The sequence below is a fragment of the Heteronotia binoei genome, chromosome 1, assembly GCF_032191835.1.
Source record: "Heteronotia binoei isolate CCM8104 ecotype False Entrance Well chromosome 1, APGP_CSIRO_Hbin_v1, whole genome shotgun sequence".
Taxonomy (NCBI): domain Eukaryota; kingdom Metazoa; phylum Chordata; class Lepidosauria; order Squamata; family Gekkonidae; genus Heteronotia; species Heteronotia binoei.
Window position 1 is genome coordinate 247,573,626 of NC_083223.1, and position 14,504 is coordinate 247,588,129.

General features: G+C 45.5%; 2 protein-coding genes across 4 annotated transcripts in view; one reads left to right on the forward strand and one right to left on the reverse strand.

Annotated features, from left to right (window-relative positions):
- MAPRE3 (microtubule associated protein RP/EB family member 3) overlaps positions 1-11,241 on the forward strand; it is a 44,349-nt gene extending 33,108 nt beyond the window's left edge. For 2 of the 3 annotated variants that reach the window (XM_060251050.1, XM_060251033.1), the window contains exons 2-7: positions 4,672-4,799; positions 5,059-5,204; positions 5,522-5,723; positions 7,566-7,717; positions 9,858-10,010; positions 10,122-11,241. In XM_060251050.1, coding sequence (XP_060107033.1) covers positions 4,679-4,799; positions 5,059-5,204; positions 5,522-5,723; positions 7,566-7,717; positions 9,858-10,010; positions 10,122-10,199 — 852 coding nt within the window. In that variant the 5' untranslated portion in view covers positions 4,672-4,678 and the 3' untranslated portion in view covers positions 10,200-11,241. The remainder of the gene's footprint in view (positions 1-4,671; positions 4,800-5,058; positions 5,205-5,521; positions 5,724-7,565; positions 7,718-9,857; positions 10,011-10,121) is intronic. The other variant, XM_060251042.1, reaches the window with a different exon arrangement.
- Positions 1-14,504, reverse strand: part of LOC132580290 (cGMP-dependent protein kinase 2-like) — a 185,941-nt gene that overhangs the window by 4,902 nt on the left and 166,535 nt on the right. The gene's annotated exons all lie outside the window — the stretch shown is intronic.

Consider the following 14,504-nt stretch of genomic DNA (forward strand, 5'->3'; position numbering starts at 1 on the left):
AAATCTTAGGAAGACTTAAGTCTTGATTTGTGCAACTGATGCAAGTACACAGGTAGGACTGGCATTTCAAAGACGTTGTGATGCTCTTTTGCTGTGTTGGCTGGCTTGCTGTCAAAGAATGACCTGCTGATCGTCCTACAGCCAGTGTAATACAGTAGTTGCTGGAGTAGGATTGGGAGGACCAAATTTATATTCACTTAGCCATTAAATTCCTTTAATTTCTTTAGGTTAGAGGAGAGAGCCCCCCCCCCCAAGACCTTTAAAAGAATTCCATCAGGAAAACTGGAAAATTTGGGGGAGCACCGGGGGAAAAAACCTCTTATGAAATACTTTCTATTTTAGAATGAGTAAAATACTTTGAAGGCAAGGTTTTTCCCACTTAAAATGTACATTATGAAAAAATCTGAGGACTTTGTCCAGTGGAGAAACTGGGAAATTTGGAGAACTATTGGGAGAAAAATAACCCGACAAAATAGTTTTGCTTTTTCAGTGACAAAAACCTTATCTTACAACGCATCTCACTCATTCCAGATGTACAATATGAATAAATCTGAGGAATTTCTCAATTTTTCTGTTGGAAAAATGTGGAATTTGGGGAAACACTGAACACTTTTATACTGTAGAGACATACAATTACAAAATTTTGAAGGTGTTTTTATTTGAATGTAAATGCTGTTGGCAACCATTAAATATGCTTTCATGTGTTTAAGGATAATACATTGTTAAAGAGTTCAGTCTTTTCAGTGCTTTAACGTTGAGTTTAATATCCATACATGCGGGCAGTCCTATTTACTGTGACTTGGTCCAAAGGAAGTTTCTAGCTAAATAATACTTTCTTTTGTTTACTACATAATTTGTTTTCTGTCTTGAACTTTTATTTTTTCTACCTCTCAAATGGCGAAAATTAAAGAAGTGTGTGGTGTGGTGGCACAGAGTACAGAAATTTGCAGCTCTTTGTAAAGTACTGGATATACTTGCAGTTTTTCGTGTTGAAAATTAGGATATTAATACCTCTGAATTACATAAATAGTGCAATAGTATATGCCAGGTAAGTTATAAACTATGTATTTTATGTTGTTTGATTAGTAAATGTTTAGGTTTGTTACGAAAGTAAGGCATATATTTTGTCTCTCCACCCCCCCACCCCCCCCCCCGTTTTTTTTCCCCTCCTGCGGAAAAAAGACACTATTTTCCCTGGGACTTCAGAGTTTCTGGAAAGCTTAGAAAAGGGGGGGGGGCTATGCCCTGGTCTTTTAGCAAATTCATAGGCAAGCATTTTGTCATTTTCCATCTCAGATGATGGCCTGTGACGGCAAGGTGGGATTTGGAGACAAGGGAGAATGCCCAGAGAGGGAAGAAGCCTCCCAAACTAGAAAAAGGGAATATGGCATGAGAAATCACGCTGACATGCTACTATAGTACCATGTCTGATTTCTATTGCACTCTTTTTTAGAGAAAGGGAGATTAGGAGAGAGGGGGTCTAGCAGCTGCTAAGCTGCTTATCAGCCATTAGTTGAAGTGCCCTCACTGTGGTGGGGGAGGGATTGAGGGATCTGTATTCTGAGATCTGCCCTGTTACTGAATGAGGAGTAGGCATTTCTTTTCAGGGCAGACTTTAAAGAAGAAGATATTGGATTTATATCCCGCCCTCCACTCCAAAGAGTCTCAGAGCGGCTCACAATCTCCTTTACCTTCCTCCCCCACAACAGACACCCTGTGAGGTGGGTGGGGCTGGAGAGGGCTCTCACAGCAGCGACCCTTTCAAGGACAACCTCTGCCAGAGCTATGGCTGACCCAAGGCCATGCTAGCAGGTGGAGGAGTGGGGAATCAAACCCGGTTCTCCCAGATAAGAGTCCGCACACTTAACCACTACACCAAACTGGCTCTCCCCAAAGACCCCCAAAGATCTACCAACAGCCCACTTCAGTGTAGAAAACCACAGTGATACCTGCCTTGCTTTGTCTTCCCCCCTCTCTTGACCCTTCTGACCGAGTAGAATTGCAGCAGAGTAGGCAGCAGTTGAAGCCTAGCCTGGCCTTAGACCCTGTCCAGGAGACAGAACTGTTGCAATAGTCCCTCAGGAAGCGCAAGCAGCTCGTGTTGTCTCAAGGGTGACCTTCTTAGGTGTCATCAAAGCAGTTGTTTTGGAGCAACAAAGTAGAAGATGGATTGACCCCTGAGACACAATCCACAAGGAAGTCATCTTGCACACAGAACTTCCCAGTGGATTAACAAGAGGCACAGTCCTCCAAACAGTTATCCATTGCAAGCCCCACTAGAATGAGCAAGAGCAGTTCTTGCACAGCATATTCTCTTTCCAAGGGCCTTTATGTGTGCGCAAGGCAACCTCCTGGAAAAGGTTCTGGCACAAAACCTCTTTGGCTCTTCGGCCAAGCCAAGGAGAGGCTCAGTACTGCCAGGGGTCAACATGGGGGAGGTTATGCTTGGCATCCTACTGACTGCAGCAAGTCCCAACAGCAAATTCATTTTCCTTGAGGCACAGGAATCTTTGCTTCAGTTTTCCTAGTTTTGGCACCGAGCATGCCTGGAGCCTTTGAATGTTACCTCTGTGGGGCTTACCCCTAACTCCAGTCTCTCCACCCCACAGCAACAGTTACTCTGACTGCTGAGTCTGTTCACCTTAATTCAACAGCCCCTTAAATCATACAACCACCATCCAGATTCCCAGGAAATGAATATACCACTGGGAATGCCCCCTTCCTTCATGTAGTAGCGTGGTAGAAGCCCTCTTTGATCAGTCAAGTGCTGAGTCACAGTGACTTGGACTTACTCATCCTGTACATCTGGAATGTTTTGCTTCAAGTGGACCTCAGGCTCAGTTTCAGCATCTCCAGCTGCAGAGTCGGGAAGGACTTTTCTGTAGTAGAGTCTTCAGATTGCTGATGTCAGTTGAAGTATTTGTTTGCCCATTTTACTATAATTTGTTTTTAAAACTTTATTTAAAATGTTTATGTGAAACATGTATTTGAGGCAGGAATATGTTAAAGCAATAGAACATTCCCCTAAAATAGCAGTGTGAAGGAATGACAAACAAAGCACTACATGAAAGCAACTTAAATCCCATGGAGAAAGTAAGGACAGCCCCAACAAATCCCATTTACAGCAATAATCAGCCCCAAAAGAACAAGCCCATCTTTGCCTGGCACTGAAAAGGTAGCAAAGAGGGATCCAGGTGGCTGGCCTTTGAAAGGGAGTTCTGTAATTGGTGCACACTACAGAGAAGACCCTCTTCCTAGTAGACCCCCACTCATGTTCCAGCAGACTGAAGACCTGTTTGCAAGTGACAGAGAACATGTATATGTCTTGCATGTATGTGTGTATACCCGTGTAAAAAAGAGCCAGCGTGAGTTCACTTTGCAAATGAAACTGAGGACCAGTAGTTAGCAGAGTTCCCTCTAAGCTAAGTTAGTGTTAACCAGCTCACAATTTTTTAGCCTCCAGCTCAGTTCACCTAGAGAAAATGGTTGCTTTGGAAGGTGGACTCTGTGGCATTATACCCCAGCTCACACATTTTTGTCTCAAATCAGGAAAAATGCCCCTAGAGCAAACTAATTTATGCAGTAGCTCACAAAGTAGAATTTTGCTCAGACTCTGCAGGTTAGAGGGTAGTGAGATAAACATGGTTTTGACCACACATTCAGCTGTACATTCATTGAACTTAACATGACAATTACTCAGCATGTGTCCAAAGAAAAATCAAGTGTACACTATACACAGATCATATGTGCATTCATTGTAACTTGTGAACAGGGCTCAGGGAGAAGGGCTTTGGGGTTTTCCCAGCTGGTTGGTGAGTTCACATGAGAGCCATATTTCCAGTGAGAATTGTTCAGACTAATGCACTTGAAGTCCTTGAGCATTGGTTCCGGATTAAATTAAGTGGCCAGAAGAAGAGTTTTTTTCTCTCAAAACATGCAACTAAGTACCCAGGAAGCCTGTTGCCAGAATTTTGAATTTCTACTGTGTGAGTGCCACAATTTTAAGCTTCAATTGTGTGAAAATTACACTGAAGCAGCCATAGATATAAACATTGCACTTAGTTCTGAACCACTCTGTATATCTGGAAATCTTGACTTAGTTATGTATCCATCACAGACTACAGAGGAACAGGAGCTGTGAGTTGTTTTAGGGTCAACCAGTTGGACTTTCACTATTTCAACGAGAGTCAGAGACTTGTATTTTCAAACAATGTTTAATAATTGTTCTTAAGTCATTACAATACTGTTCAATATTAATGCAGTTAATCAGTGTTGAGTGTCGCACAGTACTCTTTTTGTGTTTGCTCAACCTCCAAGCTGGAGATCTCCTGGGATTTACAACTGATTGACAGCTCAGTTCACCTAGAGAAAATGGTTGCTTTGGAAGGTGGACTCTGTTTCATTAAACCCCACTGAGGTCCTTCTGCTGCCCAAATCTGCCTTTCCCGGGCTCCACTCCCCCCCCCCCCCCCATTCTTTAGATATTTCCCAACCCAGAGTTGGACCAGTGGCCTGGCTCTGTATAAGGCCTGTCTCCTTGCAGCTTACTGCAGTCTGAACTGTACATGTGGATTTTTGAGGATGCAGCAAATGGCTGGTCTTGCTTGCTGGGTGGGGGCTGAACCTTAACCTTTTGCTTCCTGATCAATGTTCTGTCTCTTTTTCATGCAGTTGGGGCATGGCCGTCAATGTGTATTCCACATCTGTGACTAGCGAGAACCTGAGTCGCCATGACATGCTATCATGGGTCAACGACTCCCTGCAGCTCAACTACACCAAGATTGAACAGCTCTGCTCAGGTACTGTGAGGAATCAGACAGGAGTTGGGGTGGTGGTGTTGGGGGAATAACATGGCTGCCCTGGTAGTAGTTTTGTGGCTGGCAGAAATCCACTAGGCTTTGAGCATTGTTGCTAGGGATTAAGTGACAGACTCAGAGCCAGAGGGAGCAGATCCCTAAAATAATGCAGGTTCCTAGTCAGGATGTGAGGGACAGCAGATGTGTGTGAAAGCCTGTCTTTCTGTCTCTGTATTCCCCCCTCCACCCACGCCCCTTTCAGGTGCTGCTTATTGCCAGTTCATGGACATGCTGTTTCCAGGCTGCATCCATTTGAGGAAGGTGAAATTTCAGGCCAAGTTGGAGCATGAGTATATCCACAACTTCAAAGTGTTGCAGGCAGCTTTCAAAAAGATGGGTGTGGACAAGGTGGGTTTATTTCTCTATTAAAACCCTACTTTCCTTCAAGATTTCATTGCGAATATGGGAAGAGCTGTATAAATGCTAATCAATAACAATGACTTCTAAATACATTTTAAATGTAGTTTGTCAGATTTTTTTCATAGTAATCACTCCAGCAATTCTAGTTACCCATGAAGGCCATTGGTATTCCTAAAGCTTGTCTGCATTCTTGCCCATTTCTGTTCTTTGAATGGGGACTGGGGTTGATGAACTTAGAAGGGCTGCTTGCAGAAGCCTGGTAACAGTCTCCTCTCCTTTCCTATGATGGACTTGTGTGGCTGCAGATTATCCCAGTAGAGAAGTTGGTGAAGGGGAAGTTCCAAGACAACTTTGAGTTTATTCAGTGGTTTAAGAAATTCTTCGATGCCAACTACGACGGAAAGGAATACAATCCATTGCTGGCAAGGCAAGGCCAAGACGTGGCTCCCCCTCCAAACCCAGGTGATCAGAACTTCAACAAATCCAAGAAACCCATTGGCACTGCAGGTAATGTTGCCAGAGAGGGCTGGCACCCCAGGATCGCGCCTCTAGCATGACCTCAGCTCCTTGGCATCCAGCTTGGCAGTTCCTGGGGCACACATGGCGGGCAGGGAGAAGGGAGTCCAGCTCTGTTGGCTTGGGAAGTAGCAACCTGCTGTGTGGCATGCGGACTTTGGAGGGGTGCTGAGAAATTCTCTGGTGGCCAGATATGCAAGAGCATCAGACTCACCCAGGCAAGGCTCTGCCCACCCTGCTGCTGTGCTTGAATGGGTGGAGACTGGTTGCATTGCATGCTGGCTCCTGTGATCTCCTGGGCAACAGTTAGGTCTGTGTCTCTTGGAATCTCTCACTCAGCCTCACTAGCTGCTCTTTCCTTTAAGAAATTTGTAGCTGGGACCCACCAATCTGGCCCTGCAGCCCTGGACAGGTTTTACCTGCTTGGGTGAGTGACTTGCTGCACAAGCCAAGGGCCCTGCCTTCTTAGGACTTCTCCTTAAAGTTTGTAAAAGCGCTTCCCCCATCTTCCCTGCTCCCACCGCTATGAGGAGTTGTGGTCTCAGTTGGACAAATGAGATGGAGGGCTGAGGCCAAGAGTGTGGCTTTTGCAAAGCTACTCAGCTGCTTGAGTTCAGGCATCCTAAGACCTGTGAACTGCAGAGCCCTGGAGCTCCTCTTCAGAGGTTTAGTGGCAGCACTGGCTGGTCTGGGATGCTTTTTACTTGTAGACTTTCTTTTAGGAGAGGCTATTCACCCAAGGCTTCCCTGGGAGCTTTTACACACCCAGACCCAGCATTCTTTATGGGTGGCTGCATCTCCCAGGCCGCCTGATCTTAATAAGGGGATAAGGCTTCCCCCACCCCACAGTCCCACTTCTTCACAGTTCCCATAATGCTTCTGCCAGCACCAGAGTACTTTGTGCTTCTTCTCACTATGGTGATGGCAGTGCCTCTGGGTGTCTTATAGAAAAGCATTTTCAGTGTGTCTGTCTGTGTAAGATGAGGTGGGCCTGCATGTCTGAGGGCAAAGAAAATGAAGCCTTTGGGCAGAACAAGGCTCTTGGGGGGGCGTGTTCAGACAACCATCTTTGTTCTCATTGAAGTTGCTCCTCTAAAGGGAGAAAATGTCTGCCTTGTGGCGAGTCATCAAGTGCTGAGTGGTTTATTGGAGTGACTTGCATCTCATGACAGGTGCAGGTGCCTGCATCTGCCTGCTGAGTAGAGAGGGAAAGTGTGCTTATGAATGGAGAGTTGGAAGGGCAGGAAATCATATATGACAGCAGCCTCTAAGTTCTGCATGGCTCTGCCCAGCTGGGCCTGCTTGCTTCTCTGTGTAATGGTGGCAGCACCCTTTGGGGCCGCCTGAGGGAACAGTTTGTGCGTGTGCGGGGGGATGTGACTCCTTTTTCCTGCATGTAGCTTTATGCTGCCTGTTGTGGTGGTGGTGATGGTTCGTCTGCATAAAAAGTACCAATCTCTGCTTCAGTGGGGTAGGGATCAGGCAAGGTGGACAGGAGTTCCTTTCTCTACCAAGGATCATTCCTGAATCCCCAGAGTATTGGAAGGGACCCTAGAATTCAGAAGTGTCTGTCTGTCTTTTTGTCTAGTGATGTGGAAGCAAAAAGAGGCCTGGTTTTGCCTGAACTTCCTCTTCTCTGCTTCTCAAGTGGTCATCGCATTTCTCCAACCAGTACAGGGTCTCCAACTGTGCATGTACAGACATGCACATTCTTCTCTCCAAAGTGTGTCTCAGACTTGCACATTGCAGGGTCTTCTAGTCTGTTATGGTTGGGGCTAGTCAGTCAGGGGACTCATAGTAATTTCTCTTTCTCTCTCTGGCTTCTTCATAAAGTCCCACAGAGAACCTCCCCAACAGGCCCTAAGAACTTGCAGAATCCAGCCAGGATGAACATCGCTCCCAGCAATATTGTACGGAAAAACACTCCTTTGGCCCGGAACGGAGGCAGCGAAGCCGATGCCCAGATCCTGGAGTTAAACCAGCAGGTGCGGGGTGGGGATGGTGCTGTTGGTTCCTCAGAGGAATGTGAAAAGGATGTGGAGGGGTGGGGGATGTCTCCTTAGAGCAGTCTGGTGAATTGCAGAAAGACACCCCCCTCCTTCCTCAGTCATGGCCATGTGTTGAGGGGCACAGTCAGCTGGATGTCAGGATAACGGCATTTCTGTCTACCACCCCCCAGTGCTACTGTTGCATAGCAATGATTCATTTGTCACTACTCAAAAGGCAGCAGTTGGACTTATTCTTCTTCTTGAATGGCAAGTGGCTCAGCTTGGCTCCCATCCTCATTTTCGCATTCCACGATTTGTGGAAGGTCCCAGTTCAGTTGTTGGCATGTCCAGTTCAAGGAGGCTTGGAGCAGGCTCTCTTGTCATATCTTCAAATCACTCCCTTGGCGGGCTCACCTGTTGAATTTCCTTTAGGTGCTTTAGTAGCTACTAACTAGCTTGTGCTCTCTTGTTCTTGCAATACCTGGGCTGCTTCGCTTTGTGGATAAGCTTACCTATTTTCATGTTAATGGCTGGGATAGCTGCATGCATGTTGCCTATGAAAATGCACTGTGCAGACCAGCAGTGAGCTCATTTCTCTGCTGCCATGTGTGTGTGAATGGACAATTTGTGGCATAATGCATGTTAATGCTTATACATATCAGACAGAAGGGAGGTCTACAGTATGGTCAGCTTAAGGAAGTCTGAAGCTATTTAACAGTCAAAAATGACTAGGAACCAGGTAGAGTCCAGTTTGAGGGTGGACTGCCCATGTAGGAGATTGTTTGGGTTGGATTCCATAGTTCTCTGTGGGTTGCAGCTTTCAAGAAGGTTAACGTGTTAAGGATTGTTAGGAAATGGTTTTAAAATTAGACGCCAGCATCAAAAAGCCATTGCATAAATCTTTGGTTATGGGCACACTGGGAATCCTGTATGCTGTTCTGGTCATCCTGTCTCAGAGGATATCCTAGAGCTGGACTCAGCAACTAAAAAGACCAGGAGGATGAAGCACCTTCCCTATGAAGGGTTCAAACTTTTTAGATTGTCGGGGGGGAAAGATGCTTATAGTGGACCATAAAGAAGACTGTTAAATCATGCCAACACCCCACCATAATCTAGCAATCCTGATTTCCCATAGTAGCCCTGTCTTTTGCAATCTAATGTTGGGAGGGCAATACTTTTCTTGGATGAAACAAGACCTTTTCCTTAGTATATGAGGGATGTCCTGGTATGTTTTGAGGAAAAAAATCATTCCTTGCCTGTGTGGGATGATCAGGAAGATGCTGTTAGAGTAGTTCACATGCTGCTAGAGTGAACACTTCACCCCCTCCCAAACAAGAGGAAAAGGCCTCTTTGTACATAAGGAGCCTTCCCACCGAGAACGTGACAGGGTACTTTTCCCAAGCAAGAGCCCCCAGTTCATCAGAGGCAAGAGCTTATTTCCAGTGCCAAGCTGATTCCAATGGGTGAGCATGCAGACACTTTCTCAAGCCTGCTTTCTGGCTCCAGGGTGAAGTTTTTAAAAAGGATTTGGTGAGTGTTTGGCAGCTTTCCTGACCACTTGTTTCACAAATTGTAATCTTTATTTCTTTGTAATCAGCAGCAGCAGTGCTTCTCCTTGTAGAAGTTACTTTCAGTGGCGCTCTCTAGGGACAGCTGAAACATGTCCAGTTTTTTTTTAAATGCATACACCCAAACACCCCCTCCCCCAATCCAGCTGTGGTAGAGGAGTGAAGTATGGAAAATTGTCTAACTACGTGAACTGAAATTCACTCAGTGGGTGAAGATGCAAACCAATAGTTTGTGACCCAACACACAACAACTTTCCTTTCTCCACTATGGATCAATTTGTTTTTTTCATCTGCTCCCGATCAGATACTACAGATACTGCAAGGAGTAGCTCCCTCTGCAACTATGCAGAGAATTTATCTTAGCATTGGAAGAACTAATCCACTATAATTATTTGTTTAAAAATAGTTGTAGACTAGTCTCCACCCAAACACTCATAATGGGTTAACAATGTGTAGGTATTCAAAACTATGAAAAATGGCCTTACTGAAATGCTGGAGGAGGAGGCACATGGCATTAGCTGTGGCTAACTCATTTCCCTTTTTTCTGGTTGTCTCCTCCACTGGGGCAGTTGATGGACCTGAAGCTGACGGTGGATGGGCTGGAGAAGGAACGTGACTTCTACTTCAGCAAACTGCGAGACATCGAGCTGATCTGCCAGGAGCATGAGAGTGAGAACAGCCCCATCATATCAGGCATCATAAGCATCTTGTATGCCACAGAGGTCAGTACAGGAAGGGAGATGGCACCTTTAGCTGCTGTTTGCCCCCTTGCCCTTGGGTCCACCAAGGCAGCAGCTGACCCTGACTCTGAGCTTCTCCCCTCGCCCTTGCAGGAAGGCTTTGCCCCCCCAGAGGACGACGAGCTGGACGAGCAGCAGCAGCAGCATCCGGAGGACCAGGATGAATACTAGTTCTGCACTCGCTCGTTGTCTGCCATGACAGACCACCCCATGCTCCTCACTGACCATGGACATTTAAGGTTTTTGCGTTGTACAGCCTTGTCCTGCACAGTCCACACATTATAACAGGTTTCTTACCAGTACAAAGAGGCCCACGGTGGTTTCTGTAAGTTTTGCAGATCCCGCAGGAAGCCCCATGACGACATGGTAAATAGGCAGCTGTAGAGGGAGGAGACCAGTGCTGTAAATAGGCCTGTGGTGGGGCAGGACGCCCAGCATGGTGCCCTGGGCTCCTTCCCCTCCTCGCCGTATCTCATCCCACCCCCATATTCCTTATTTATTGATTTTTTTCCCCCCCAGTTGTCTTGGGTGTGAGCGCTCCCAACCCCCCTTGTATTATATTGAGAGACAAATTCTTTGTATATTTTTCCGTACTGGATTTCGCTAGCACTTTGCCTATTGTGTTCATGCCGAGCCAAGCTTCGGCACCCCCTCCTGACTTTGGGGGTGGGGGTGTCTGAGCCTGGAGGAGGCCAAGCCCAGAACTGGAAGCTTGCTCAGTGGGGTGGGGGATGGGTTGGACGCAGAATATTTATTTATTGGGGGTGGGGTGGATTTTAATGATGCTTCTGGGAATGTGGCTTTTCCAGCTGCTCTGTCTGACATATCGAGTGGGTGTGAGGGAAGGGAACGGAGCCCTCATTCTGTTTGGGGCTTCATGGCTGAACCTGGGGGGACACGGCAGCCCTGCAGCTGGGAGCAGCTGGGTGAGTGGAAGCCCCACTGAGAATGATCTTTCTCCATACATGCCTCTTATTTGAGTTCCACCCAATTGCACTGGGGACTCACCAACTAGGAGGGGCTCAGGTCTCCTCCCCCACCCATGGTTCTGGCCCCATTGAGGTTTAGTTCATGCTGTTTTGACAAGATTGCCACACAGACTCTGCCTTGACCCCGTTCCCTGTTTGCATTGCCTGTCCAATCACAGACACTGGTGTGCAAAGCCTGCATCTGTGTTGCGTTTTATTTAAAATAAACTTGTGTGGTTTAAAAACCTGTCCCAGTGTCTCTGTGCTGTGAAGCCCCAACTTCCCCACTCTCATGGTCAGATCAGGAAGAGAGAGATAAAATTGTCTGCAGAACCTTTGAGAAAATCAGCAGTCTTTTGTCTCCCAAGTTGACAGTCCCTTGCCCTGTTTTAGCATTATTATTTTTTTTTTGCAGAGGGGAGAAATAGTCTTTGACTGCAGGCACTAAACTTAAAGAGGTCACACACAGGTTTGTGTGCGTGCACCTTGCTGTTCAAAAGTCAGGCTCCACAATAAAGAGCAGGCTGTTCCACCACGTGGTAGTGGAAAGTGCCATTGCCTGCCTCTGCACAGCAACCCTGAACCTTCCTTGGTGGCCTCCCATACAAATACTAACCAGAGTCAACCTGCTTAGCTTTCAAGATCAAATTAGCCTGGTCAGGGCATTGTCCAACCATATCTGCCTTTAAAAACCATTTCCCCTGCCTGGGTTCTGGGACTGCTCTGCTGTTTTTATACCCTGCAAGGTATCTTATAGGTGTGGGAACACTGGTCCTCTGTTCCTAGCTCAGACTTGGCATTTCTGCAAAGCTTAGGTTTCAGCGTAACTGTAAGAGCCAACTTGTCATCCAACTCTCTTCTCCCCCTGTGCTGTGGTTGGAGGGATCTGAAGCCAGCATGTTCAGGTAGCTATCTTTTTGGACCAATCATTTTTACATCCATGATGCTAGTCGCTATGATGGAACACAGTAAGGGACAATGGGTGTATGCACAGCCTGAAGTGCTCTTCATTCTCATCTCATGCAAGCTCCAATTCTACTGTTCCTTAGCAGTTAGGAGATTACAGATGGCTGCAACAGTGTGGAGTCTGCCTGGTTAGCTGATTGCAGAAGAAGAATCTGAAGGTAAGATCCAAAGCTGGATATGATATGTGGATATCATATGGCCAGATGGAGATACAGGAAACAAGATGTTCAGTAAGAGGAAAACTTGGGTCTGCTTTGCTGTATTTGGCTCTTCTTATCTTGTGAAAGTTCTTAAACATTCAATGATATCCTTTCTCTGCTTATACTGGTACACAAATCCATTAATCCGTGAAGAACTGTATGTGAGTGGAGGACATCTGTGATAAAGCTTGCTTTGCTTCTCAGGATATGAGGGAAGACTAAAGTGTTTAGGCTTATTTTTTTTTTGAAAGGAGACTTCTCTTTTATAAAATGATAAAATTCTACCTGGATCATACATAATTTGACTACCAGTCAGAAAGAAAATATTTCACAGAAGTCACAATTACAGAATACACAGCCTCAATATGCCATGACCACCAGTGGCTTAGATGTTTTAAAACAGGATTTAGAACATTTGTGGAGGTTGCATGAAGCAGCCTTATACTGAGAGGGCCATTGGTCTGTTCAAAGTCAGTACTGTCTCTTCTGACAAATAGTAGCTCTCCAGGGTCTCAGACAGAGGTCTTTCACATCACCTGCAACTTGATCCTTAAAAAAAAAAAGCCAGGGATTGAATTTAGGACCTCTTATCACTGAGCCACTACCTCTGCCTGTGTTAGCTATGATACCTAATTGAAACCTTCATGTTCTGTGGCAATACCCATTACTGATAGACAAAGAATAGAGGAAGGCTGTTACACCTTTGTCTCTCACTTGTGGGCCTGGTGAGAAACCAATTTTTGTCTGATTCAGCAAGGCTCTTCTCTTTATGACAGATTTGTATGTTCAGTGGAGATGTGCGTAAATATAACCCGTTCTTTCTTGTCTTGGCCACACAGTGGCACTCTTGCTGCATCCAATATAGCAGAATCCATGTGGACCCACCCAAAGTCTGCTTGACATGACCTGAGGGAGAGGAGGCGGTTTGGAAACCACTTCATTGAGAAGGAGCAGCTTTGCTCTAAGCACACCCCATCTCTCTAAGCACAGCCTTGTACAGCCTTCTTGCACCTAACTTTTCTTACTAGCTAGTATTAACTTCTGGCTTGGTGGCTGATACTCACCCACTCACAGATTTCAGTTGCTAGGGTATGTTCTCAGTTTGGTATATTGTTCAGCCCAAAGGTGTTGCTCAAGGGTAGGTTCTGTATTAGCAACAGATGGCCTCCCTTCTCTGATGCTTTTAAAAAGAAACTGATGCTGTTTCCTTGCAGAATCACACCCACCGCAATTTAGGACTTAAGGAAGCTAGTTGGAAAAACAGTTGTCCAGACATGTGGTAGTAGTATTTAGAGACCAGTTGCTGTGTCTCAGCTATGAAGATCAAAGGTCCTTTTCCACTCTGGCTGGCTGAAAGAGAAGAGTCCAGCTGCCAGCAAAGCATTTACCTGGGGAAAGGGGAACAGCAACTTTATCTCCTTGGGGAAAAACAAACCCACAGACGTATCTTAGCTGGTTGTTTATGAAGTCTCTGTGTGTATGTGTTGCTCAAGTCTGTGTCTCTGTGCACAGTCTAGGAGACTGCTGGGCAAAAAGAGACACATTTAAAAACACCAAGGTTTTCATATGAGCATTCATTGGATGGATTTCTTTCAGCTTGCACCACTACCAGTGCCTTTTTCTGAGGCTGATTCAGGGACATTGATAACAGAAGTACTCCGGCTTTGGTGGGGTTTTGCTTGTTCCATGCTTGACCTGCCATACACCAGAAGGTAAACTTAGGTCCTGAGTTTTGACTGTTAGGCATTAAACAATCCCATTTTCATGTTTCGCTTCTAACTAGGGTCTACCAAGTTTCAGTTTCATAGCTCATATATTAATAGTTTTACTGTAGGGCAGAGAACACATGCCCTGTCACACATTATGGATTAATGTAGCCATGTCCCATTAGAACAAAATGGCCCATTGCTAGTTTTTGTAAAACTGTTTTATACCAAATCTGAATTAGACACACGAATAGAATCAACAACTTCCTTCTCCCATGGCTCTCCAAGGTGATTAATTTTTGTAGCGAGAGTAGATTAATTACTCCAGTATTACAGCTAGGCTAGGGCATTTAGGTATAACTATAACCCAGTTAGTTCTTAGTTAATGACCTAATTGGGTAAAATCAAATAAATGAATTTGCATATGAATAAAAACTAGTTTTGTTACAAAAAAACAGCTTTTGTTGTCGAAAGGATGCCACAGAAGAGGCATTCCTTGGAGTAGCTGAATTTTCAAAGCATGTGTCAGCTGTAGTTTTTGTAAGTACCTAGGCTAAGATTTAAACACCCTTTTTTTTTTTAATGCAGCAGTCTTTTAGCCTGTCAATTGGTGATTGGCCCTCGGTTATTCAGTAC